Consider the following 21,836-nt stretch of genomic DNA (forward strand, 5'->3'; position numbering starts at 1 on the left):
GTTCTACTCCATTTTTTTCACATTGATCCGAATTCACCCTGTATAATTACTAAAATGGATTTACATGACGCTAAAAAGAGCTAATTAACTTTTTAAAAATTAATTTTATTAATTGTTACTATTACAAAACACCAACTACTGCGTCCATAAATTCAGCAAAATGCGGAGAATGAATGTAGTTTTGTTTAAAAATATCGCAAATTTAGGTCGCGAATGACCTCTCTTACAATTAACGAGAAACGCGTTGAGGGAGAAAAAGTGAGAAAAAAGAGAAATATTCCTACTTATTTCAGTTAATTATTGTTTTTATCTAATGTCTTGGTTGAGATGAAAAAGTTAGTGTCACGAGCGGTATTCGAATCCACGACCTTCGGCTGAATTCGCCGCTGCTCTAACCACTTGAGCTATCGTGACTTCCATCTCAACCTACAACCTTTCGAATTTTCCCTTTTTTTGCCATTTTTCAAAGCCGAAGGTCGTGGGTTCGAATCCCGCTCGCGACACTAACTTCTTCATCTCAACCAAGACATTAGATAAAAACAATAATTAATTGAAATAATTAATACTGTCAATTATGACCGCTAAACATACAATAACAGGCAAAAAATTCCACCCGTTTGTAATACTTGATTTGTACATATTTTTATGTGTTAATCAAAGTTTCAGGTTTTTTAACGTTTAATAATTGAGTCTTTGTCTAAAAAAGTTAAAAAAAATGTAAATTGCTAAGGAAAATAAAAATAAAATTAAATTAAAAAGACGGACAGATAAAGTTTGTCTTAATTTTGTGTTAGATTTTTAATTAACATTTAAATTCGCATACTTCCTTCTCTTGCCTTAATTATATCTCGAAGACGCCTTGGCATACTTTCTACCAGTCTGGAAATGTCTCTTTGCTGAAGGTTAGCCCATTCTTCACGCAGTATCCTTTCTAGATCGTGGAGTGTATCAGCAAGTGATGAATGTGCTCATATTCGTCTTTTGTGGTTATCAGGGTTCAAGTCTGGAGAACGGGTTGGCCAGGCTAAGACCCTGATGTTATGCTGTTGAAGGTTTGTAATATGCGAGCGACATGTGGACGGGCATTATCATGCATTAGAATAGGATTGTCTGTTATTTCAACGAGGATAGGCATCGCATGATGTTCTAAAATTTCATCCTCTTAGCGAATGGCCGTCAAAGACCCTCCACGAACAACAACCAACTTAGTGCGACTCTCCCTTCCAATTTCCGCCCACACCATCACTGTGCTACGTCGAAAATGCTGACTCTGGGAAAAATTACAGGTTTCGTACCTTTCATTTAGCCTTTTCCACACTCTTTCCCGCCCATTTGGAGATCGTAGAGCAAATCTACTCTTATCTGTAAAACGTACAGCAGACTAATCGTCCAAAGACCAACGACTATGTTTTCGAGCAAATGCGAGCCGTTCTGGTCAATTCTGGTCCTCTTATGAGGCGAAAAGCCATTACTCCATACTGATTTAATCTTCTTCGAGCAGTGCGTTTAGAAATTAGTACACCACGGACTTCCTGGGGCTGATGAATCGCTTGAACAACAGTAAGGTGCCGGTTTCGCAAAATTCTCAAAGTAAAAAAAAAAACGGTCATCCTGTGGTTCTGTTACCATAGGGCGTCCAGAACCGGGCCTTCTATGGTAACACCCAGTTTCTGGAAAAGTCTAACGGCGTCTCGCAGAATTTCGTAGGGAACTCCGTCGGCAATAGCTACATACCTGATGGAACGTCCATCATCAATAAGTGCCACATCACGCACAACATCATCAGCACTAAATGGCATTTTTAAGTTTAAAAAGTGAAATTAACAAAACAAAGATGAAAAATAAACAGTTTATTGATTCAGAATTCAAATGAGAATGAACCAACATTTTAAATTTCGTAAAAAGTAAACATATAAACATTGAAAAATCCTTTCTCCTTGTTTTGGATTAAGAATTAAGCGTTTTTACCTCTAATTGATATTCTCAATTTGAAAACAGCGTAAACAAATATTTATTGATAAAAACATGAGACAAATTAAGGGCAGAATTTTCTTTTATCGAGGAAAATAAAATCAATTGGGTGGAATTTTTTGCCTGTCAGTGTATTTTTTGCTCTTCTCTTTCCATTCTAATCGCCTCAAATTTCGTTGAAATCTCTCTCCGAACAACCGGACAGAGCAGAACTCCAAAAACGGACTCAGCCAATAAATTACAGTAACGGTGTTGCATATTGGGTAATGGACGGAATCCAATTATTAATTGAATTTGTTCTTGTGTGGATTAATACAAACGGTTCAACAAGCTCTGCGTCCAACTTTGTAGAAATGCCCCTGTTTGTGGTTTACGGTCCGTTCGGTCTCGGTGGTTTTCTTTTTGGCCACTGTACAGAGGGGCCATTTTCATCCGTCTCTTTCTTCGACCACAACCAAAAACAGTTCGGAACGATAAAACCGCGGATGTGGCCTGCCAGTCGGGCGAGCGCGCCCCTCCTCGCAGTCTCGGGATCGCCGGCTCAGTTGCCAACACGGTGCCGAAGTGCGCGCCTCGCCCAGTCTCGCTTCGTCGCAGAGATCAGAGAGAGAAGAAAAACACGCGCATTCTCCCTCGACGTGGGGGTTGCGTTACAAGTTTCACCCCTGAACAAAATAGAGATTAAAAAACAGAAAAAAAAGGATTTTGCGGCTTTTTTAAAAAGTGAAACAATGTGAGTAATTAAGAAAACATCGAAAAGTTATATTAAAAAATATCAAATTTAAACCCAAAATAATTACCACAAAATTATAAAATAAAAAATATTGGGGGGAATAATTCTAAATATAATAGGCTACAAATTTATTACATACAATAAATATAAAATTTTTAAAATACATATTCACATATACAGGAATTTCTTATCGATTCCCTCATGCAAAAAATTTCAAATTTGAAATTATTGATAACGTTCAACCTTGCAGAACACAGTATTTAGTGTTTATTTAGGTACATAAACATAAAACATAATCCAACTGGGCTTTCAAAATAAAAATTCTTATTTTCAAATTTTGAAATTTTTAAAAACTGGTCGTCTCTGTCCTTCTGGAAATTTTATTTTATTTATTTATTTATTTTTTCACGAGGGTTCGCAACTGCAAAGGTAATGTCAGCCCTCGGGGTGCCAGTGTTTTTGGAAAAAAAAAGAAGTAATATGTCGGTTTCTAACGCAAGGCAGCTGGATTCGAACCACCTTTCGAAAAAGTCAAAAATTTTAATATTTGAATTGGCAGTTTTTAAAAATTCACGTCCCTACAATGATGGCATTTAAAAAAATCAAACTTTGATCAATTTGAACACACAAATATTACTTATGCCATTTTTTATATAAAAGATCTCGTCGAAATCTGAAATGTTTAAATTGTATTTCTATTTAAAAATTGCCATTGCCCTACTGGAAATTTTTAAATAATTCACTAACAACAATTTTTATATTCATACTACTTCTACTTAATGACCACAACAAAAAATATTTGGGGAGGATAATTTTAAATATTAATAGGCTTTACATATTTATTACATACAATAAACATAAAAAATTTAAAGTGTACATACACAGAAATTTCTAATCAATAGAGAGTGATTGCTCCAACAATACAAAAATTTCAAATTTGAAGTTTGTAAAAAATTTTCAATCCTGTTCTACTTTGAATTTTTCTAGAAAGTTATTGTAAAATAAGGAGTATACATTATTTACTGTTTATTTAAATGCATAAACATTAAAACGTAATCCAACGTTTCCAAGATGAAAATTCCTATTTGCAAATTTTTTAATGTTTAAAAACTGGTCATCTCTGTTCTTCTAAAAATTTTATTCTAACCACTGTTATAAATTAAAAAAAAAACCTATTTGACTATGTACACGTGAAAATACTTATGTCATATTTAAAAAATAAAAAAGACTAAAATCTTAACTTTTTGAATAGAAAGTTTTTAAAAATTCGTGTCCCTACAATGATGGCAAAAAAAATCAACCTTTGATGAATTGGAACACATACAAATACTACTTATGCCACTTTATATATAAAAAAATACCGTCGAATGTTTAAATTGTATTTCTATTTAAAAATTGCCATTGCCCTGCTGTAAATTTCTAAATAATTCACTAACAATTTTTATATTATTTGTGCGGTTATAAATACAACAACATTATTAATAATTTTCTATTTATTGAATACAAAGATATACATCAGAAACAAGTCAAACAGAACTTTCAAGATGAAAATTTGATCGAAAACTCTATTTTCAAATTCGAAATTGATCAAAATTTGTAAAATCTGTCTAATGACAATTTCTCTCGGCGCTCTCATAAAATAAACAGTTCTCAATGTTTATGGTTTATTAAAATCAAATAAGTAAGTGAAAACTGCTTAAAGTAGATCTTAAAGAAGAAAATTTAATCGAATTACTAACTTTCATATTAGAACTTTTTCAAAAATTATTATCCCTGTTCTGCTAGTATTTTTTCTTTATACTGCTGTTCATTTATCAAATTACATTCACATCAGGTAGAATACAATTTTTTTTTAAGCTTGGAATTATTTAACAACTTTAGTAATTGTTCAACTGGAAATAATATAAATTGTTCATTACCAATAATTTTTATGTTATGAATAATTATCTACTTATTGAATATCAAAATATACATCAATAACTAGGGAAACTGGATGTTTTGGTCTGGAGAATTCAACTTAAAACTCAATCCCGAATCCAGCTCGTTACACTAACTTTTTTTAATCTTGACCAAGACCTTAAATAAAAAGAATAATTAATTGAATTAAAACAAAACGTTCAAATTAGAAGTTTTTCAGAAATTGTAATCTTTGCTCTACATTGAAATTTTCTTGACACTCGTATAAAATACTTACAGTTTATTTTAAAAACGTACAATACATGAAAATTAAATAAACTAGACTTTTAAGGGGAAATTTCCACCCAATTCTTAGATTTCAAATATGAGAGAATTTTTTCCAAGTCGGCATCCTGAGCCACAGTAGGTTTTTTCTGTAGGCCAAAGCAGAATGCCCATTTTTTTGGCATATTGTTAGTTTCGTGAAATTCGAGACGGCGTAGGGAAGAAAACATGTTAAAAAAGTCCTTTGGTATTTGTAACGATTCCTTTTGTCGTCCTCTTATACGAGCTATTTTTTAATAAAGTAAACTAATTTTGTTTAGAAGAATAACAATATAGGAAAAAAAATATATGTTTTATTTTACTTGATGATAGGTGACACTTTAGAGTAAAGAGAGTAATATGAGCGGTTCATTTTTTAAATAATTACTTAACATTTTCATTGATCACAGCTTTGTTCTCTAATAAAGCCATGATAAATCTGGGTGTGGTTATGAACAAATATGCATTCTATATAATTTCCTGTATATTCCGAAAATGTCCAATCGACATGTATTATAGTGAAAATACCTATTATGCCATTTTGCTCCTATTTGATGAAAGGCAGGTGAAAATAAGTGGATTACATTCAATCCTTAACTTCATTTATTTATTTTTTTGAGAAAGAGAGGAAGAGAGAGAGAGAAAGAAAGAAAAAGAGAGAGAGAGAGAGAGAGAGAGAGAGAGAGAGTGAGGAGAGAGAGCAAAAATAGAGAACGAGGGAGAGAGATATAATAAAATAGAGAAAGAGTGAGTGTGAGAGAGAGTGTTTGAGAGAGAGAAAGAGACGAGGGAGAGAGAGGGTTAAAATAGAGAAGGAGGGAGAGAGAGTAAACATAGAGAAAGCATGAGAGAGAGTGTGTGAGGGGGAGAGAGAGAGAGAGAGAGAGAGAGAGAGTGAGTGTGAGAGAGAGATGTGTGTTTGAGAGAGAGATAAAGACGAGGGGTTAAAATTGAGAACGAGGGAGAGAGAGATAATAAAATAGAGAATGGGAGTGAGTGAGTGCGTGCGCGTGCGTGCATGTGTGTGAGAGAGAGTGAATGAGAGAGAGAGAGAGAGAGAGAGAGAGAGAGAGAGTGAGGAGAGAGAGCAAAAATAGAAAACGAGGGAGAGAGATATAATAAAATAGAGAAAGAGTGAGTGTGAGAGAGAGTGTTTGAGAGAGAGAAAGAGACGAGGGAGAGAGAGGGTTAAAATAGAGAACGAGGGAGAGAGAGTAAACATAGAGAAAGCATGAGAGAGTGTGTGAGGGGGAGAGAGAGAGTAAACATAGAGAAAGCATGAGAGAGAGTGTGTGAGGGGGAGAGAGAGTGAGAGAGAGAGGGAGAGAGAGAGAGAGTGAGACCTCTTTTTTTGAGGAAGAGTAAGGTTGTGCAGCAAAATATGCGAGAATAATATTGAATATTTTTTCCTTCAATGCTACCATGTATGTAAATATTTGTAAATATTACATGTTATAATTAGAAATTGCAGATTGTAATCAAATAAAGGAATGGTGATTGGTATTAATAATCACATAAAAATGAAACCTTAATAATCACATCTTTCCAAATCTTCGCGGGTTTGACGAAAACTAGAATTTTTGAGAATTACAGAAAAAACGACATTTTGTCTTTTCGAGCTTGCAAAATTAGAGAGACGAGAAAGAGAGCCTTATTAATTATATCACAGAAATTAATTAATTATACTCCTGCATGTCGCCACCTTTTCCGTATTGTTAAAACAACACAGCATCTAATTATTAGAGCTGAAATACTTGAGATTTTCCTTCATTTGGCAAAACAGAAGAATGGCGATTAAAAAATAACAATGATTTAATATACCTTTTCATTAGAAATAATGTAATTCACTTGTATCTAAATTTTCTCTTTTTTTATCAAAAACTATATTATTTTGTATATTTTTTGTTAAAATTTATATGATTTAGGAACAAGTGACTTTTGGGAAAGAAAAATCATGTGGTATAATAAATTATTGTTATTATTTTTTTAAAATCCACAATCTTCTGTCCTCGCATGTTTTGCCTTGTTTGTTTGTTAGTTGAAGCCTTTGTTTACATTAGAAAGTAAAGGAAACCGGAGACTTCCAAGAATTAAAATATCTTGCGATATATTAAATCTTGCTTGTTTTATTCTTCAACTTGACAAAAATATTGAAAGAATAATTTTTTCTGTGAGTCTAAAACCTTTGTTTATCAAAAAAGGAATTTTAATAGTTGTTAAACATATATAGTTTTTGTTAAATCCTCGAATATTTTCAAAACAAATAACTTTTAAGGAAGAAAAGTTTCTGTGATGTGATATTAAAATTAAACTTATTTTGTTCTTTTTCATTATATAGACTTTGAAAGTGTATTTTTTACTAGGGCCTGGTTGTATTTGTCAAAATGAAATTCAGTAGTTCTAAAAATATTGTTTTTTGTTATATCCAATAAGATTTGGGAATAAATGACTTCGGAGAAATAAAGATCCTGTGGTATATTTCATCAATGTTTTTAACCGAAATATTCTGTCCTGCCAAATAAAACAATAAGTTAGATATTTTGCCTTATTTTTTTTTAGGTCGACATCCTTTGTTCACTTAAAAAAAGTTAATTTTTAAAAAACGGCACAGGTGGCTTGCATAATAAATCCTTGCTGTGTTTTTGTTCTTCTAACTTACAAGAACTTAGAAACTGTATTTTTTAATAAACTGATATAGTTGTTTGTAAAAAATTATTCAATTAGAACTGGAAAATATCTTTGCCAAAACCAAGAAAATTTTAGTAACAAGTGATTCTTTAGATTTATAAAGACAAAGATCGAAACGTTGGCACGATAAAGAAAATGTTTTTCTAAACCTATGGCACACCAGACTGCATCTCAAGATCTCCAAATAATCATTAATTAACGGTCACTAAAACATCACACACACACTTAAGATTTATTTATTATTATTATAAAAATCAACATTTTATTACAATCTTTCAATTAATTAATATTTATGAAAGGTATTGGTCGAGATAAAAAAGTCAGTGTCACGAGCGGGATAACTTTTCATAAATGTTAATTATTTGAAAAATGTTAATTGGTCAATCGGACCACGAACTGTAATGGATTTTATTACAATGTGCCATTTCTTCGGTCGAAAACGTTTGTTGACTTTAGAATAAAATCAGGAACAAGTCACTGTTAAGAACGAAAAGATCCTGCAATATGTTAAAATTATGCTGGCTTTTTAATTCATCTTTTTAACGACATTGAGGATGTAATTATATTAATAAGAAATGTTGTTAAAAAAGGGAAAAGAAATGACCATAGTACCAAAAAAATATATAACTTTTTTGAACCTAGGAAATTTGTTCACTTCTGACTTCTAAGGAAAAAAAAGGGTCAGATATGAGATAAATCAAAAACTCGGAATTTTTGCTCACCTTTGGTAGTAGGTCAAAAACCTTTGTTCACTTTAGAAACAATACGGAACATGTGTCTTCTAAGAAGAAAAGGTGCTGTGGTATATTGTGGTATATGAAATATTGCTATTCTGTAAACCACCTGTAAGAACCATCTTTTACAAAAAGCGAATCGTCATACTCATCCCACCTTTATGTAGAAATCTACAGCCTAAATTCTCTTTAATTTTGAACCCTTTCGGATAGAATCGGATATCCAGTTTGCCTAGGAGAGGAGTCCAAACGGTCCAATCAACGGCCACAAAATTGGATCCCTGGGTTAGGCTTAATTATCGGCTAATTAGATAATCTTGCCGGGTTGTTTCTCTTTCATCATAGAGCAGTTGGCTATGTCGGGATCCTGGCTAAGGACGACAAAGCGACTGTGCCAAAAGGGAATCCTTGTTAAGCAAGTTTTCGAATTTTGTTATCAACGATGTCTACTCAGATCTGACAGTGAGGAATGCCAATGAAAACGATATCCGACCAAGGACGTGCGTTGGGGGACACCCGCTTAACAGATTGCAAGTCCTTACCTTGATGAAGCAACGCGGAAAGTAAGAAGCCTAAGAATTCATCTGCGGACTTCGCGGTCTTAAACCCTATTGAAACCTCATGAAGGTGTTTATAACCTTGTTTACCATTGTTTGTAAATATTTAACAAATATTTAAGGTGTGATTTTGTTTCTTAATAAAACGACCTGTTTTGGATATTGCCCTTTTTGCCAGGAAATAACATAGTGGCAATGAAAAAGCCAGTTTTTTTAATGTTTAAATCGTACAATTAAAGAGTAATTTTTGATAATTTATTTCCAAGTTTAAAAAGACGAAATGGATATTGATCGATCTTTACAAAAAATAAAAATAAAAATAAAGGCTAATTTTACCTGCACGGATCTGGAATTAATCGTGATATTAATAACAACGACCTTGTTTATATTCAGCCGATTGCCCTTCGCACATTGCCAGACCGATTGGCTCTTTACATAGGAACACACCAATTTGAATTATATGAAATTAAGAAGAAGAAAAACTTTTGTACCCAGCAGTAGTCCAATCATTATTAAAACGGAAAATACAAATTGACCCTTAATTTTTTTATATTATTTTTTATGGACCATAAAAACGCTGATTCAACAAGAATAAGGATAGTTATCAGGCAAATGAGCAATGAATAAACTGCTTCCCATGGAGTCTCTTTTTTCTTGTGCAAAATTGGGTCGTAAAATAACTGAAGCTATCTAAATTAACAAATTTTTTAAATTCAAATCGTTAAAATACAGAGAGAATTAAATTATTGATGGCGCTGAATCTCTAATAAGCAGTTATAATTCGAGTTTTTTTCTAATATACTTCCTGGAGAGACTTTAGTGTTTAATTCGCGCCGAGTTTCCTCTGTGAAGGAAAGGGTGAAACGTGTCACGTAGTAGACGATTTGACCGTTTGACTGAACGGTGGACACGTCGGTTATCAGGCCCACGGGTCGTTTTTTTTTCGGAAAACCCAATTGCCGCTCTATTTAGGAAATAAATGGCCCTTTCGAAAGCGCCTTAATCGTGCCGGGGGCGGTTTACAACTAAATAGTTACAGATAAGATGGGGGTACGTCATATTCGACCAATTGCTCCCAGAGGGTTTACTTTATATACAGGGTGATTTATTTTCATAAAAACTTATTCGTTCAGTAAACTTTCTAACAGTGTACCCTTTCCTTTAATTGAATCTAACCAAAATGCAAACATTTTATGCTAAATGGAAAAAAAGTGGTGATGGTGTGAAAAAATGGGAATAGAGATTATTCTAGAAATTCAACTTTTTGCTCTGGCTAGAATTTATTTTCCACCTTTCACTTGCTAAAAAAACTCCACAAAAATCAACAAGATTTTTCTGCTTTGGCTTTATTTTTATTAATAATGTGTGGTGTTTAGTGACCGTTACTTGATGATTATTTGGAGGTCGTGAGATGCGGTGTGGTGTGACGTAGGTTTTAGAAAAATATTTTCTTTATTGTGCTAACATTTCGATCTTTATTGAGATCATCCTCAGGGCTCAAAGTGTTGGTTTTCGGTGTAGATGTGTCATTCTTGTGACTCTCAACACTTTGAGCCCTGAAGATGATCTCAATAAAGATCGAAACGTTGGCAAGATAAAGAAAATGTTTTTCTAAAACCTTCGTCACACCAGACCGCAGGCCCTGGATTTATAAACATTGTTTAAATTTTACAAATACATGTAGAATGTAAAATATTNATATATATATATGTCAAATCAATACATCACTGGCATTCTCAACACCACAGACAACATTTTGTTCTCTAAAATTTGAATATACGCCGCTGCTCTACCACTTGAGCTATCGTGACTTCGATTCTCTCGGACACCAACTCTCCATCTCAACCTACAACAGTTCGAATTTTCCCTCTTTTTGCCCTTTTCAAGCTGAAGTCACGATAGCTCAAGCGGTAGAGCAGCGGCTTATTTAGCCGACCGTCCGTGGGTTCGAATCCCGCTCGTGACGCTGACTTTTTTATCTCAACAAAAACCTTACATAAAAAGAATAATTAATTTAAAGAAGTAACTTGGTCAATTGACCACTAAACCATAAATAAATTATTATTAGTCTTTATTTAATTTATAATATAGAATACACATAAATACCTATTAAAACATAAAGACAGGCTGTTTTATTATCTTAACCGTCAAAAGGAGTCTACCAATTAATTGAAATGAGAAGTGTACATCTATTTTGTTTCAATGATTAAACTTGCACGTATTTAATATTAAATTATTAATCACTTTAAAAAATTATGACAATGTTAACTGTATCGCATGCATTCACTGATTTGTTATAAATCGAAAACTGACCCTATACTAGAAACGAAACTACTTATAAGTAAAAATTATACAATGGATTGATCTGTATTTATACGCCTCTCGACGATAGTTTAACATTTGCTTCCAGGTCCCTTTCCATTTAAGTACAATATGATTTCCTCCCCAGCTAACACAGCTTCATCCATCCACGTTAATCTAATTTCGGTTAGCCTAGGCCCTAGGGCAAACACATAGAAAATGTCTTCATTTACGCATTTATTACAGAGGACATGACTCTTGGGACTCGCCATATGGAAGGAAGTATGGTCAGTTTGAGCATTTCTCCTCTAAATTTTATTATCAGAAATAGGAAAGCCGAGGGTGTGTAACATGATACTCTAAAAAGTCTTTTTATAAAGAATTTAAGCAATTTTTCAATTTAATGATAAACCTTAAACCCCCGTACTTGAGCAATTTTTTCCGCTTTGCTCACTATGTTTATTGTCCCTTTTTATGGGTTTTGTTTTAATTGTACGTTGAATTTTAATTTTTGTGTGCTTTTTATTAGATTAAATTCGTTTTACAAGTTATATATTGTTTTTTTTTGTTTTGTCTGTTTAGTTAGATCAATTCTCCATTTTTCTGCTTTGGTTGTTGGATTTCTTTCTTTTTTATATGTTTCGTTTCGTGGTGTACCACTCGTTATAAGTTAAAAGAAGAAGTTGTTATGAAATTTGCCAAGGTCTTTCGGAATTTTCCCAACGAGGTCGCAATTTCATTTTTTACAAATTTATTTTTACAAGGAAATTTTAAGCTCTTTACAATTTTTTTCATTTCCCGAAAATTTAATAGTTCAAGATCTATAAGTAGATTTATAACGAAAACCGTAGATTGTTGAAAACAAACGTAAAACGTTGAATATGTGCGAAAGGTTTGAGAATTGGACCATGGTTCATAGCAAATCACCCTGTCTATATGCATATATATTTGACAACTAGTAACTCGTTGGAAATATCGAAACGAAAAAGAAACTGAGAAGAGTAAAGTTCTGAAGACGTGACGGGCTGCCCTGAAAGCACTAGTTGAGTTGGTTAGACTTTTAAATCTCGTCCACGTGAAACTCATAATAACACAGGGGATGACAAAGTTTTATATAAGTATAAAAAACATCAGGCATTATTTAAACTTTTCTAAACAAAACTTTATTTCAATCAAGAAAATGCGATGCCGTAAAAACTGAATTTCCCCTGTTTCAGAATCTGTGTATGTCCTCAGACTGTTTCCGATCATTTTGATGATATTATCCTTGTAGTTTTGGCCAGTCTATTCCATTCCTAAACATCCCTAACCAACATCTATCATTAACTATACCTAACCATATATAACCATTTCAAACTATCTAACGATCTCTACCTAACACTAACTATACCTAATCATCTAACCACATTCAACTATACCAAACCAAATCTTACCATTCCTAATTATCTACAAATCTTTAACTATACCTAATCTTCGAACCGTCACTAACTATAACCTTCTTTAACCATTCCTAACAATCCGGCAATCTCGAACTGCCTCTAACTATACCTAACTTCTAACTAAAACTAACTGCACCCAATACCTAGCCATCTAGCCATAACTAACCGGCTCTAATTACCCAATCATCTAACTATCACTAACTAAATCTAATTATTTCTAAATATTCCTAACCTTCTCCGATCGCTAACCATCCCTAGTTATATCCAATCATCTATCTCTACCTAGCCATCTTTAAATATACCTAATCTTTGCCCTCCCCTACCGTCTGTATATCTAAACTTCAAATCATTGCTTATTAGACGTAACGATCTTCAACCGTATCTAACTATCCAACAATTTCTTACCATATCTAATTATACTCAATCATCTAATTGATTGAACAGAACCATCTCTCACTATAACTACCATCTTTAAATATACCAATCTTTCTTCCAACCCTTACCTTATCTAACCATACCCAATCATCTAACCTTAACCATTTCGAATCATCTCTTAATATCCCTGACCTTCTTCCAACCCTAACCATCTTTAACTGCACCCAATTATTTTTAGCTACCTAATCATCTCTACCGATTCCCAGCCAACTCTCTCTAAATCTAACAAAATATATCCATCCTTAACCATCGCTAACTATACCTAACCATTTTAGTTATACCTAAACTTCTAGTCATCACCTCTAGTGTATGGAATCATCTGACAATTAAACAATCTCTCAATTTGTGTACCTGACCATTCCTAACTATATCCTATCATTTAATCATCCCTTAGTGCACCCAGGTTCTCTTTAATAAATATAATGAAACATATCTAACTTGACCTGACAATAGTTAACTGTTCTCAACCATTGATAATTTTACCCAAGTCTAACATCTAACAATAATTAACCATCACTAACTAAGCCTAACATTTACATATCTAGACATCTCTGACCATCTCTAAACTTTTCTACCAATCCTTTACTATCTCTAACTGCTAAAAACATTTTAACCAGTCCTAAGCATCAAACCATCTCTCACCATTTTTAACCATCACTAACCAAACCTGACCATGTAAGCATATTCTAGCATTTCTAGCAACCTCTTTTCCCCCCATCCTCTGGTGGGCGTTTAACCAACCCCACTGACCTACCTCTGATGATAGCGATAAGCAGACACGCGGTTCTTTCTCATGTTTTCAACATAGTAAACTAAGACTTTTTACTTTTATTATGACAAATTGTTTAAAATAATTCCGTGTAAGTTAAATTTACCATATCGGTCCGCTTGTCGTCGCTCTTTTTCGTATTCAGAGTTTCGACCAGATAAGGAGTAATAATGAGATTGTGAAATATTCACACAAAAATGTCTCGATCTCGCTGTCCGCGCCGTCTTAGTCTTGTTTTAAGCGTGTATCTCCCACAATCTTTCAATCTGACATAATTAAAAACGAGGCCAAATCCGACCGTCTACATTTCTCGTCTTCGCGTCCGAGCAAGTCGTACTAATCTAATCCTACCGATGAACAACGAACCATGAACTTTCCCATACGATTTTTTTAGCCTGCCTTGAATTTAAAAAATCCACAGTTTTGGACGGTTTAATTCTTCTCCTTAAGATTATCTTTAAATCTCGTCAACTTAAACAAAAAACAAAAAAAACCTGTTCAGGACCTTTCGTATCCAAGGCCAACCACTTTCTCATTTCCTATGCGGCCGGGAATTCTTATACTGTAAATCTTTCGATTAATCAATTTTCTCTCTTTCGTAATTTTTTTAATGTAAAATTTTTTTTAAAGGCTAACACAGGGTATTCGGCTACTCGGGTTACAGATTTTGCTAGTATATTCTACTTTCAAAATGGAACCGAAAAGCACTAATTGGCTGAGTTTTTAAGATTTAACGACCTTGCTTCAAATAAACAATGGTAACTCCAAAACCAAAAGGTTTTGGGCAAATCCGTTGACACCATTGAAAACTACGTTATATTTCCAATAAGAAGTGATCAATACTAAACCTGTAAACGTTCGTGAAATAAGTGTTTTAGTAGCGAGAACATTAAATTTTTTTTTCAAAGTTTAATTTAATATTCTTTTTAGTAGTGGAATTACTTTTTTAACTCCTTTTTTCAAAGCTCAAGAAATTGACGAAGGAAAAAAACGTGGTTAAGGATTTTCAAAGTTCTGGCAGTTCAAATAAACAATGATAACTGCAAAACCAAAATGTTTTCTGCAATTCCGTTGATACCATTGAAAACTACGTTAAATTTCCAATAAGATGTACTTTTTTGAAATTTTCTTTCTTACCAATCCTATTCATCAATTTCTTCATCTTTGAAAAAGTAATTAAAAAAGCAATTCCACTACTAAAAAGGTTTACGTTTGCTGAAATTTGCTGATCTTTAGGTTTCAAAATAGTAGTTTAAAATCACCATAGTAAGTTTTCGACCTAAAAAAATTCAATGTTCTGGCTACTAAAACGCTTATTTCCTGAACGTTTACAAGTTTAGTATTGATCACATATTATTGGAAATTTAACGTAGTTTTCATTGGTATTAACGGATTTGCCTAAGATCTTTAGTTTTGGAGCTATCATTGTTTATTGAAGAAAGGTCGTGAATCTTTAAAAAATAAAAAAAGAGGAATAACTCCGAAATTATTGAGATTCGGACGATAGTTAATTCGGACTTTTTGGTTTCATTTTAAAAGTAGAATTTACTGGCAATTTTTGTAACGAGTAGCCGAACATGCTGTATAATTTAAAGAATGTTAAAATCGTGGTAATTCAGTTTTACCCGTTAGGTTATGTGTTAAAAATTATAAAAAATATGTATATGATTTAAAAAAAAGAAGATTTGCCCCATTTATACAATTTTTCGCCCAGGAATTAGCTAGAGGGGAATATTTGTCCGCTTAGAAGTGAGAGGGGGCCACTCTGTTTCCTCGGATTTTTGACATTAAAGAAATTTAATCAAACGTTTCGCTCTTTTATAATGGAATTTATTTGATAAATAGAGAAAGAAAATTGATAAACTGATTTTGCGAGTCGCCAGTCAAAGTTCAACAGACGTAGACACGTCTTTTCACTGACTTGTCCGCCATTCTCTTGGAATAGTCTATGCCTTTCCAAATTATTTTCACAACAAGTTTTATTGTTATTGACAAGATTCAAGTTTTATGGGCCAATATTTTTCACTCTCCTCCTGTTAGTCCCGGTGACGTATTGTTTGTTTGTTGTCTAATGCCACTTATTTTTTTTCATTTCTTCAGTTGGCTATTAATTTTTTTATCCCTTCGTAAACGGCAATCTATTGTCTATGGTCCGATGCCATCAAGCTGATCACGATTAATCTACAATTTCGTCTAATTTGCCTTCGTGTCGGAAGGACTTTTTTCAACTTCGACGCCGACTAGAGGCCGGGTTAGAAATCATAACCAGAAAGTAATTACCTTTAAATACACTTGGTAAAAATGCTTTTGAATTGAGTCTTACATGACTAAACCTCCTGGGCGACTTCGGTTCCGCTGGTTAAAATAAAGACCATTTATACATAAAAGCTCAAAAGATGCCAAATGTATAAATTTACGGACCCTGATTGATTAGTAATGTAGGAAAGCACGATAACTTATTATTAACAGGGTGATCAATAGCGATTATATTACATCTACATGGATTTCCTTTCTACATAATACACACATATTTTTCCACCTAAGTTGCCATTTACATCTACGTAGACTTTTTTTGTCTACCTACAACTAAACCAAATTTTCCGTAATAATTAATCTACATCTACTTGGACTTTCTCGTCTTCCCACATCTACGGAAACTTTACCGTCTTAATTGTTATTTACATCTATATGGAATTTCGTGTCTAAATCTTTACATACTTTTGCGTCCAAACTGTCATGTACATCTATATGGACTTTATTGCCTACATGTAAGGTATTGGTTGAGATAAAAAAATCAGTGTCATGAGCGGGATTCGAGCCCACGACCTTCGGCTAAATACGGCGCTGCTCTACCACTTGAGCGACTTAGATCCATTCGGACACCAACTTCCCATCTCAACCCCACCTTCTGAATGTTCCCTCCTTTTTGCCATTTTTCAAATGTCGTGTAATCTACGATTCTCGGCGACAAATGAAATGGCCACGGAGAGCTTTAGTGAAGACATACTTCATTGTAATTATCAAATCCGTTAGAGTTCGTGGTCCGATTGACCAAATAACTTCTTTTCAAAATTAATGTTTATGTAAAGTATTGATTGAGATAACAAAGCCAGTGTCACCAGCGGGATTCGAACCCACGACCTTCGGCGAGGAAAAAAGAAGGAAAATTCGAAAGGCGGGTTGAGATGGGAAGTTGGTGTCCTAGTGGATCGAAGTCACGAGAGCTCAATTGGTTAGAGCAGCGGCGAATTCAGCCGAAGGTCGTGGGTTCGAATCCCACTCGTGACACTGATTTTTTATCTCAACCTTACTAAAGATTATTTAATTGAAAAGAAGTTATTTGGTCAATCGGACCACGAACTCTAATGGATTTATTGCCTTTCTACAGCAACGTACAAACGTTTCCGTCTATATATCTTCATGGTTCTTTTTTGTCTACATTTATAATAACATGTGCGTCACAGTAGCCATTTTTATCTACATTTACTTTCTTCCATTTATATAAATTGTTGTGTCAACTTTTCATCTAAAGTGTCATCTAAAAAAACTACCTCGGTATGTTTTGCATTAAATTTCCCAGCTATATGGATGTCCGCTTCAATTTGCGAAGTCATTTATGTATATGTTGAGATTTATATTTACATCTATTAAAAAATCTCAGTCATTTACGTGCACTTCTGATTGTAAATATAATTTGAATATGAATTTATCAGAGCGTGCCGTTTTCAATCGAAATTTGGATTTTCTACGTCCTGAAATCGTTTTCCGTTCGAGTTTACGAAACAAATCCAGTTTTGTTCTTGGACAAAAAATTGTAATTAAATAGCAAATGGATAGCAAATGGTATAAATCATTCGAAATTCAGTTGTAGTCTGAGGGTGTGAGCCGACCACGCCTTATGGGCCAACGTTTTCAAGCATGTAGCCAATTTATTCCAATATCATCGACATAATTTGCACGTGCGCCGAACAATATAATTACACGGCGACATTTATTCAGGTTTCACCTTGTAAGATTGGCTGTGCTTATTTTCGTCGTGATGTAGTTTTTTATGAATGAAATTGCCAGTCGGATTCTGCGTTTCTTATTTGCTTAATTTGAGTGTTTTTTTTTCCAGGTTGAGATGCAAAATTATGAAGGGTGTGACACGGGAGAAAATCGTAGCGGGATCTCTTTCCTTCGAGGTGAGTTTCTAATTCTTTTTTTTTTCTTTCCAACCCCGGTCAAGGTTTATCGTTTAGGTTTAGGTTTATCCGTGGTTTAGGTAAACTGGTTTCATCCCTTATAAAGGGAACGTCACCAGTAATGAAATATGACACGAGGCTCGGTGCTGTCCGTAAACATTTGGCCTAAACTGAGCAGATGAGTATCCGCGTTGACATGTTTTGATCAAATTAATTCGACTCGCAAAACAAAGCACACACAACTTCAGGTGCCAACATTTCGTACCTTTGCTACACATTTCGTAAATTCGGTCTTCCGCTTAACATGGCGTAAAATCGAAAAGAAAACATCGCAAAATTGTTAGTAATTAAACTGAATAATTGCGGTTCACGTTGTTTTAAAGAAAATTTAAACTTATGTAACTTTTACTTAGTGACATATTGGAATATACTCACTAGTTCATAACATATTTTCAAAAATGTAAGAAAAACACAATTTTTTGGCAATTTAAGTGAAGGGAAGAGGGTAAGATTTAGCCAATGGTTTTTAGATTCGAAGCGTTTTTATCTTTTTATAAGGTATACTTATGACCGAAAAAAACCCCAAAAAACCCGCTTTGTTTAATTTTTAACGTCAAGAAACGCTTTTTCTGATGTTGACATTATTCGAAAATGTTATAAAATAAAAATATCAGAGAGTTAGATTTCCTTTAAAATGAACCCCCATCTGAAACGAAGAGGGTGAGATTTTGTCAGTCGTTCTTTGATTCAGATGAGAGGATCGCGTCAAGAACACTGGACTAACATTAAAACAAGTAATTCACTATTTTCGTGGTCCGCTTGACCAATTAATACATGATAATTAATTAAGGTTTTTAGTTGAGATGAAAAAAAAGAATTCGAATCCCTCTCGTGCCATTAACTTTTTTTTCATCTCAACTAAAAACCTTAATTAATTGTCATTACAACAAGTCAGGAAATTTTTATACATTTTAACAATACAATTTTTTTCATGTTTTTACATTTCATATTTTATTTAATTCGTTCCTAAAAAAAATTTCACGTAAGGATTTAGCAAAGTAAAAAAATGCGCACTCTCGACACGACACGCAAGAATGGCACAATTACACAGAAGACAAACACTTTGAGCCCTGAGATGATCTCAATAAAGATCGAAACGTTGGCACGATAAAGAAAATGTTTTTCTGAAACCTACATCACACCAGACCGCATCTCACGATTTCTAAATAAAAAAAAAGTTTTAAAAAAATTGCAACAAATTGACCGTTTATGACCGTTTATCTCAGCATGTATCAAGTCTATAAAGTGAAAAGGAATTAATTTTAAAGACAATCTAATCTCTAATCCTCTACAATATTTACTTCGTTGTGTTTATGAAAGATTCAATAGTTTCTGAGATAAATGCAGAAATGTAGAAAATAAACCCTATTTTTTGACTCTAATATAAAGGAAGTGCTGCCAAACCAATATGGGTTTCTTTTAAAATGGACATTTATTACAAAAATATTTTCCATTTTCCACAATATTTTCTACAATATTTACTTAGTCGTGTTTATGAAAAAGTGAATAGTTTGAGGGATATATGCAAAACAGCAGAAAGTTTTGTGAAGCGTTTTTGACCCTGTACATAGAATTTTTCATTAAACTCTACGATCATTATAAAGAAAGCAAAATGTTATACACATTAACTTAGTCATGTTTATGAAAAAAGTTGATAATTTCTGAGATATTTGAAAAAATGTAACAAACTCCATGTTTTTCTTTGCTGTATAAATTTAAATGAATCGTTTTTGACCCTATATATAGAATTTTTATTAACTTCAACGTTTATTTTGAAGAAAGCAAAATTTTATACACATGAACTTAGTCATGTTTATGGAAAAGTTGATAATTTCTGACATGTTTGCAAAAATGTAACAAAATTCATGTTTTTTTTTGTTTTGGCTGTAATGTTTAAACGAAGCGTTTTTGACCCTGTACATAGAATTTTTTGTTAAACTCAACGTTCATTATGAAAAAAGCAAAATTGTCTACAAATTAACTTAGTCATGTTTATGAAAAAAGTTGATAATTTAACAAAATTCATGTTTTTTTTTGCTGTATACGTTTAAACGAAGCGTTTTTGACCCTGTACATAGAATTTTTTATTAAACTCAACGTTCATTATGAATAAAGCAAAATTTTCTACAAATTAACTTAGTCATGTTGATGAAAAATTGGTCAACCGGACCACGAAACGTGAATTTATGAAAAAAGTTGATAATTTAACAAAATTCATGTTTTTTTGCTGTATACGTTTAAACGAAGCGTTTTTGGCCCTGTAATTAGTTTTTTTTAAAACTCAATAAACGTTCATTATCAAGCAAATTTAATTCTCTACAATATGAATTAGTTTTGATTATGAATAACAAATAGTTTTGGAGATATTAGCTTAAATGTGGGAAAAACATTTTTCCCCAGTATTTTAGATTATTACTCATGATCGCCGCCTTGCTATGTTGTTCTTTATTGTGTTTATTATTAGTAAAAAACAGTCAATTAATGATTAAAACGAGATAAAGTTTACAGCGGACGGTTTTAATTGGCTGTAATTTAATAATACCCCTGTAGAATTGAATCTGTTCTGTTTATATTATTTTTTCATTTTGCCAATACTGTTTTTATTCTGTATTATATAAAAAGGGGTTAATAATAGGAATAATGAGATTGTAGCATTGATGTAACGGCGATAATGAACGGATCAGGGAAGACATGTTTTGAACGAATTAAGCGAACCATTATTATTATTATAATTAACTCTCACTTTTGTCCCTTGATTGTGGCCCTTGGCAATGAGTCGGTTTTCAAGGAAATTTGTGGTCTTCTATTTTTTTAATTTAATTTACAAAATTTAAATATGTCAATCTGTAGATATATTTAAGATTGTTTTCTCTGATGATGACCTTAAAATAGGTTGAAAGCGTGGAACTGAATTTGCTTGTTTCTTCAAAACCATACCTTGATCCAGGATGTTCGCTCTTTTGCATTTTCGCCGGGTTTTTGAACAAAATAGATGGACATTAGTAGTAAATTTTTCTATATGCATCCTTGAACAGTCGTAGCGGCAAAGGCAGATAATAACGTCGGTTTGTCTTTAAAGCGCACCTCCCGTGATAAAGCCGGGCTTAGAATTGGGTTTTCGCCCCCTCGAAGGGCAAGTTCGCAACTTTTCACCTAGCCCTCCCTTCCACCCAGGGAGTGGGTATTAAATTGTGGCCACCTTCTCCTATACTATTACTTTACGGATTATAAATCTTGTTGAGCGATGCAGGTTGAAAACAATCGAAATTGTTGACCAGGGTGGAAAACAAATATGAAAGAATCCGTGGAACAACATAAATATATATTCCAATGTGTGGTAGTTATATATTCCAATCCAACTACTACATCTTTCTCTTCTCCAAAAAACTTTTCATCCTTCAGAGGACTAATATATTACAAAAATCTTCGAAAAAAGAAAGCTTTTGAACGGTCTTAAACCGCTGAAATGCTTTGACTCATCCCAAAGAAAGCAATCCTCCTCCTAAAATACCTCTATAATGCTAAAGATTACTCACTTTCCCTAACAACGGAAGTCTTCTAAGATAAAGATGATCCCAAAATTGGATTTACGAACCTAAACTTGGAAAATCCTCCAGAAGCTTCTTCTGGAAAGAATCCTTCCCATCTTAGAACAAAACATTATCCCTAGTATCCTTGGTCCCATCCTGTATACAATAGGACTACCTAACCAACCCCATCATTCATCTATACTTTTGCAGATGAT

General features: G+C 33.3%; 1 protein-coding gene across 2 annotated transcripts in view; it reads left to right on the top strand.

Annotated features, from left to right (window-relative positions):
• LOC112127946 overlaps window positions 1-21,836 on the top strand; it is a 35,648-nt gene that overhangs the window by 2,873 nt on the left and 10,939 nt on the right. The window contains exons 1-2 of one of the 2 annotated variants that reach the window (XM_024229548.1): window positions 2,303-2,704; window positions 17,965-18,031. In XM_024229548.1, coding sequence (XP_024085316.1) covers window positions 2,325-2,704; window positions 17,965-18,031 — 447 coding nt within the window. In that variant the 5' untranslated portion in view covers window positions 2,303-2,324. Of the gene's footprint in view, window positions 1-2,302; window positions 2,705-17,964; window positions 18,032-21,836 lie in introns of those variants that run through there. The other variant, XM_024229549.1, reaches the window with a different exon arrangement.

The sequence above is a fragment of the Cimex lectularius genome, unplaced genomic scaffold, assembly GCF_000648675.2.
Source record: "Cimex lectularius strain Harlan isolate CLEC.00 unplaced genomic scaffold, Clec_2.1 scaffold338, whole genome shotgun sequence".
Classification (NCBI taxonomy): domain Eukaryota; kingdom Metazoa; phylum Arthropoda; class Insecta; order Hemiptera; family Cimicidae; genus Cimex; species Cimex lectularius.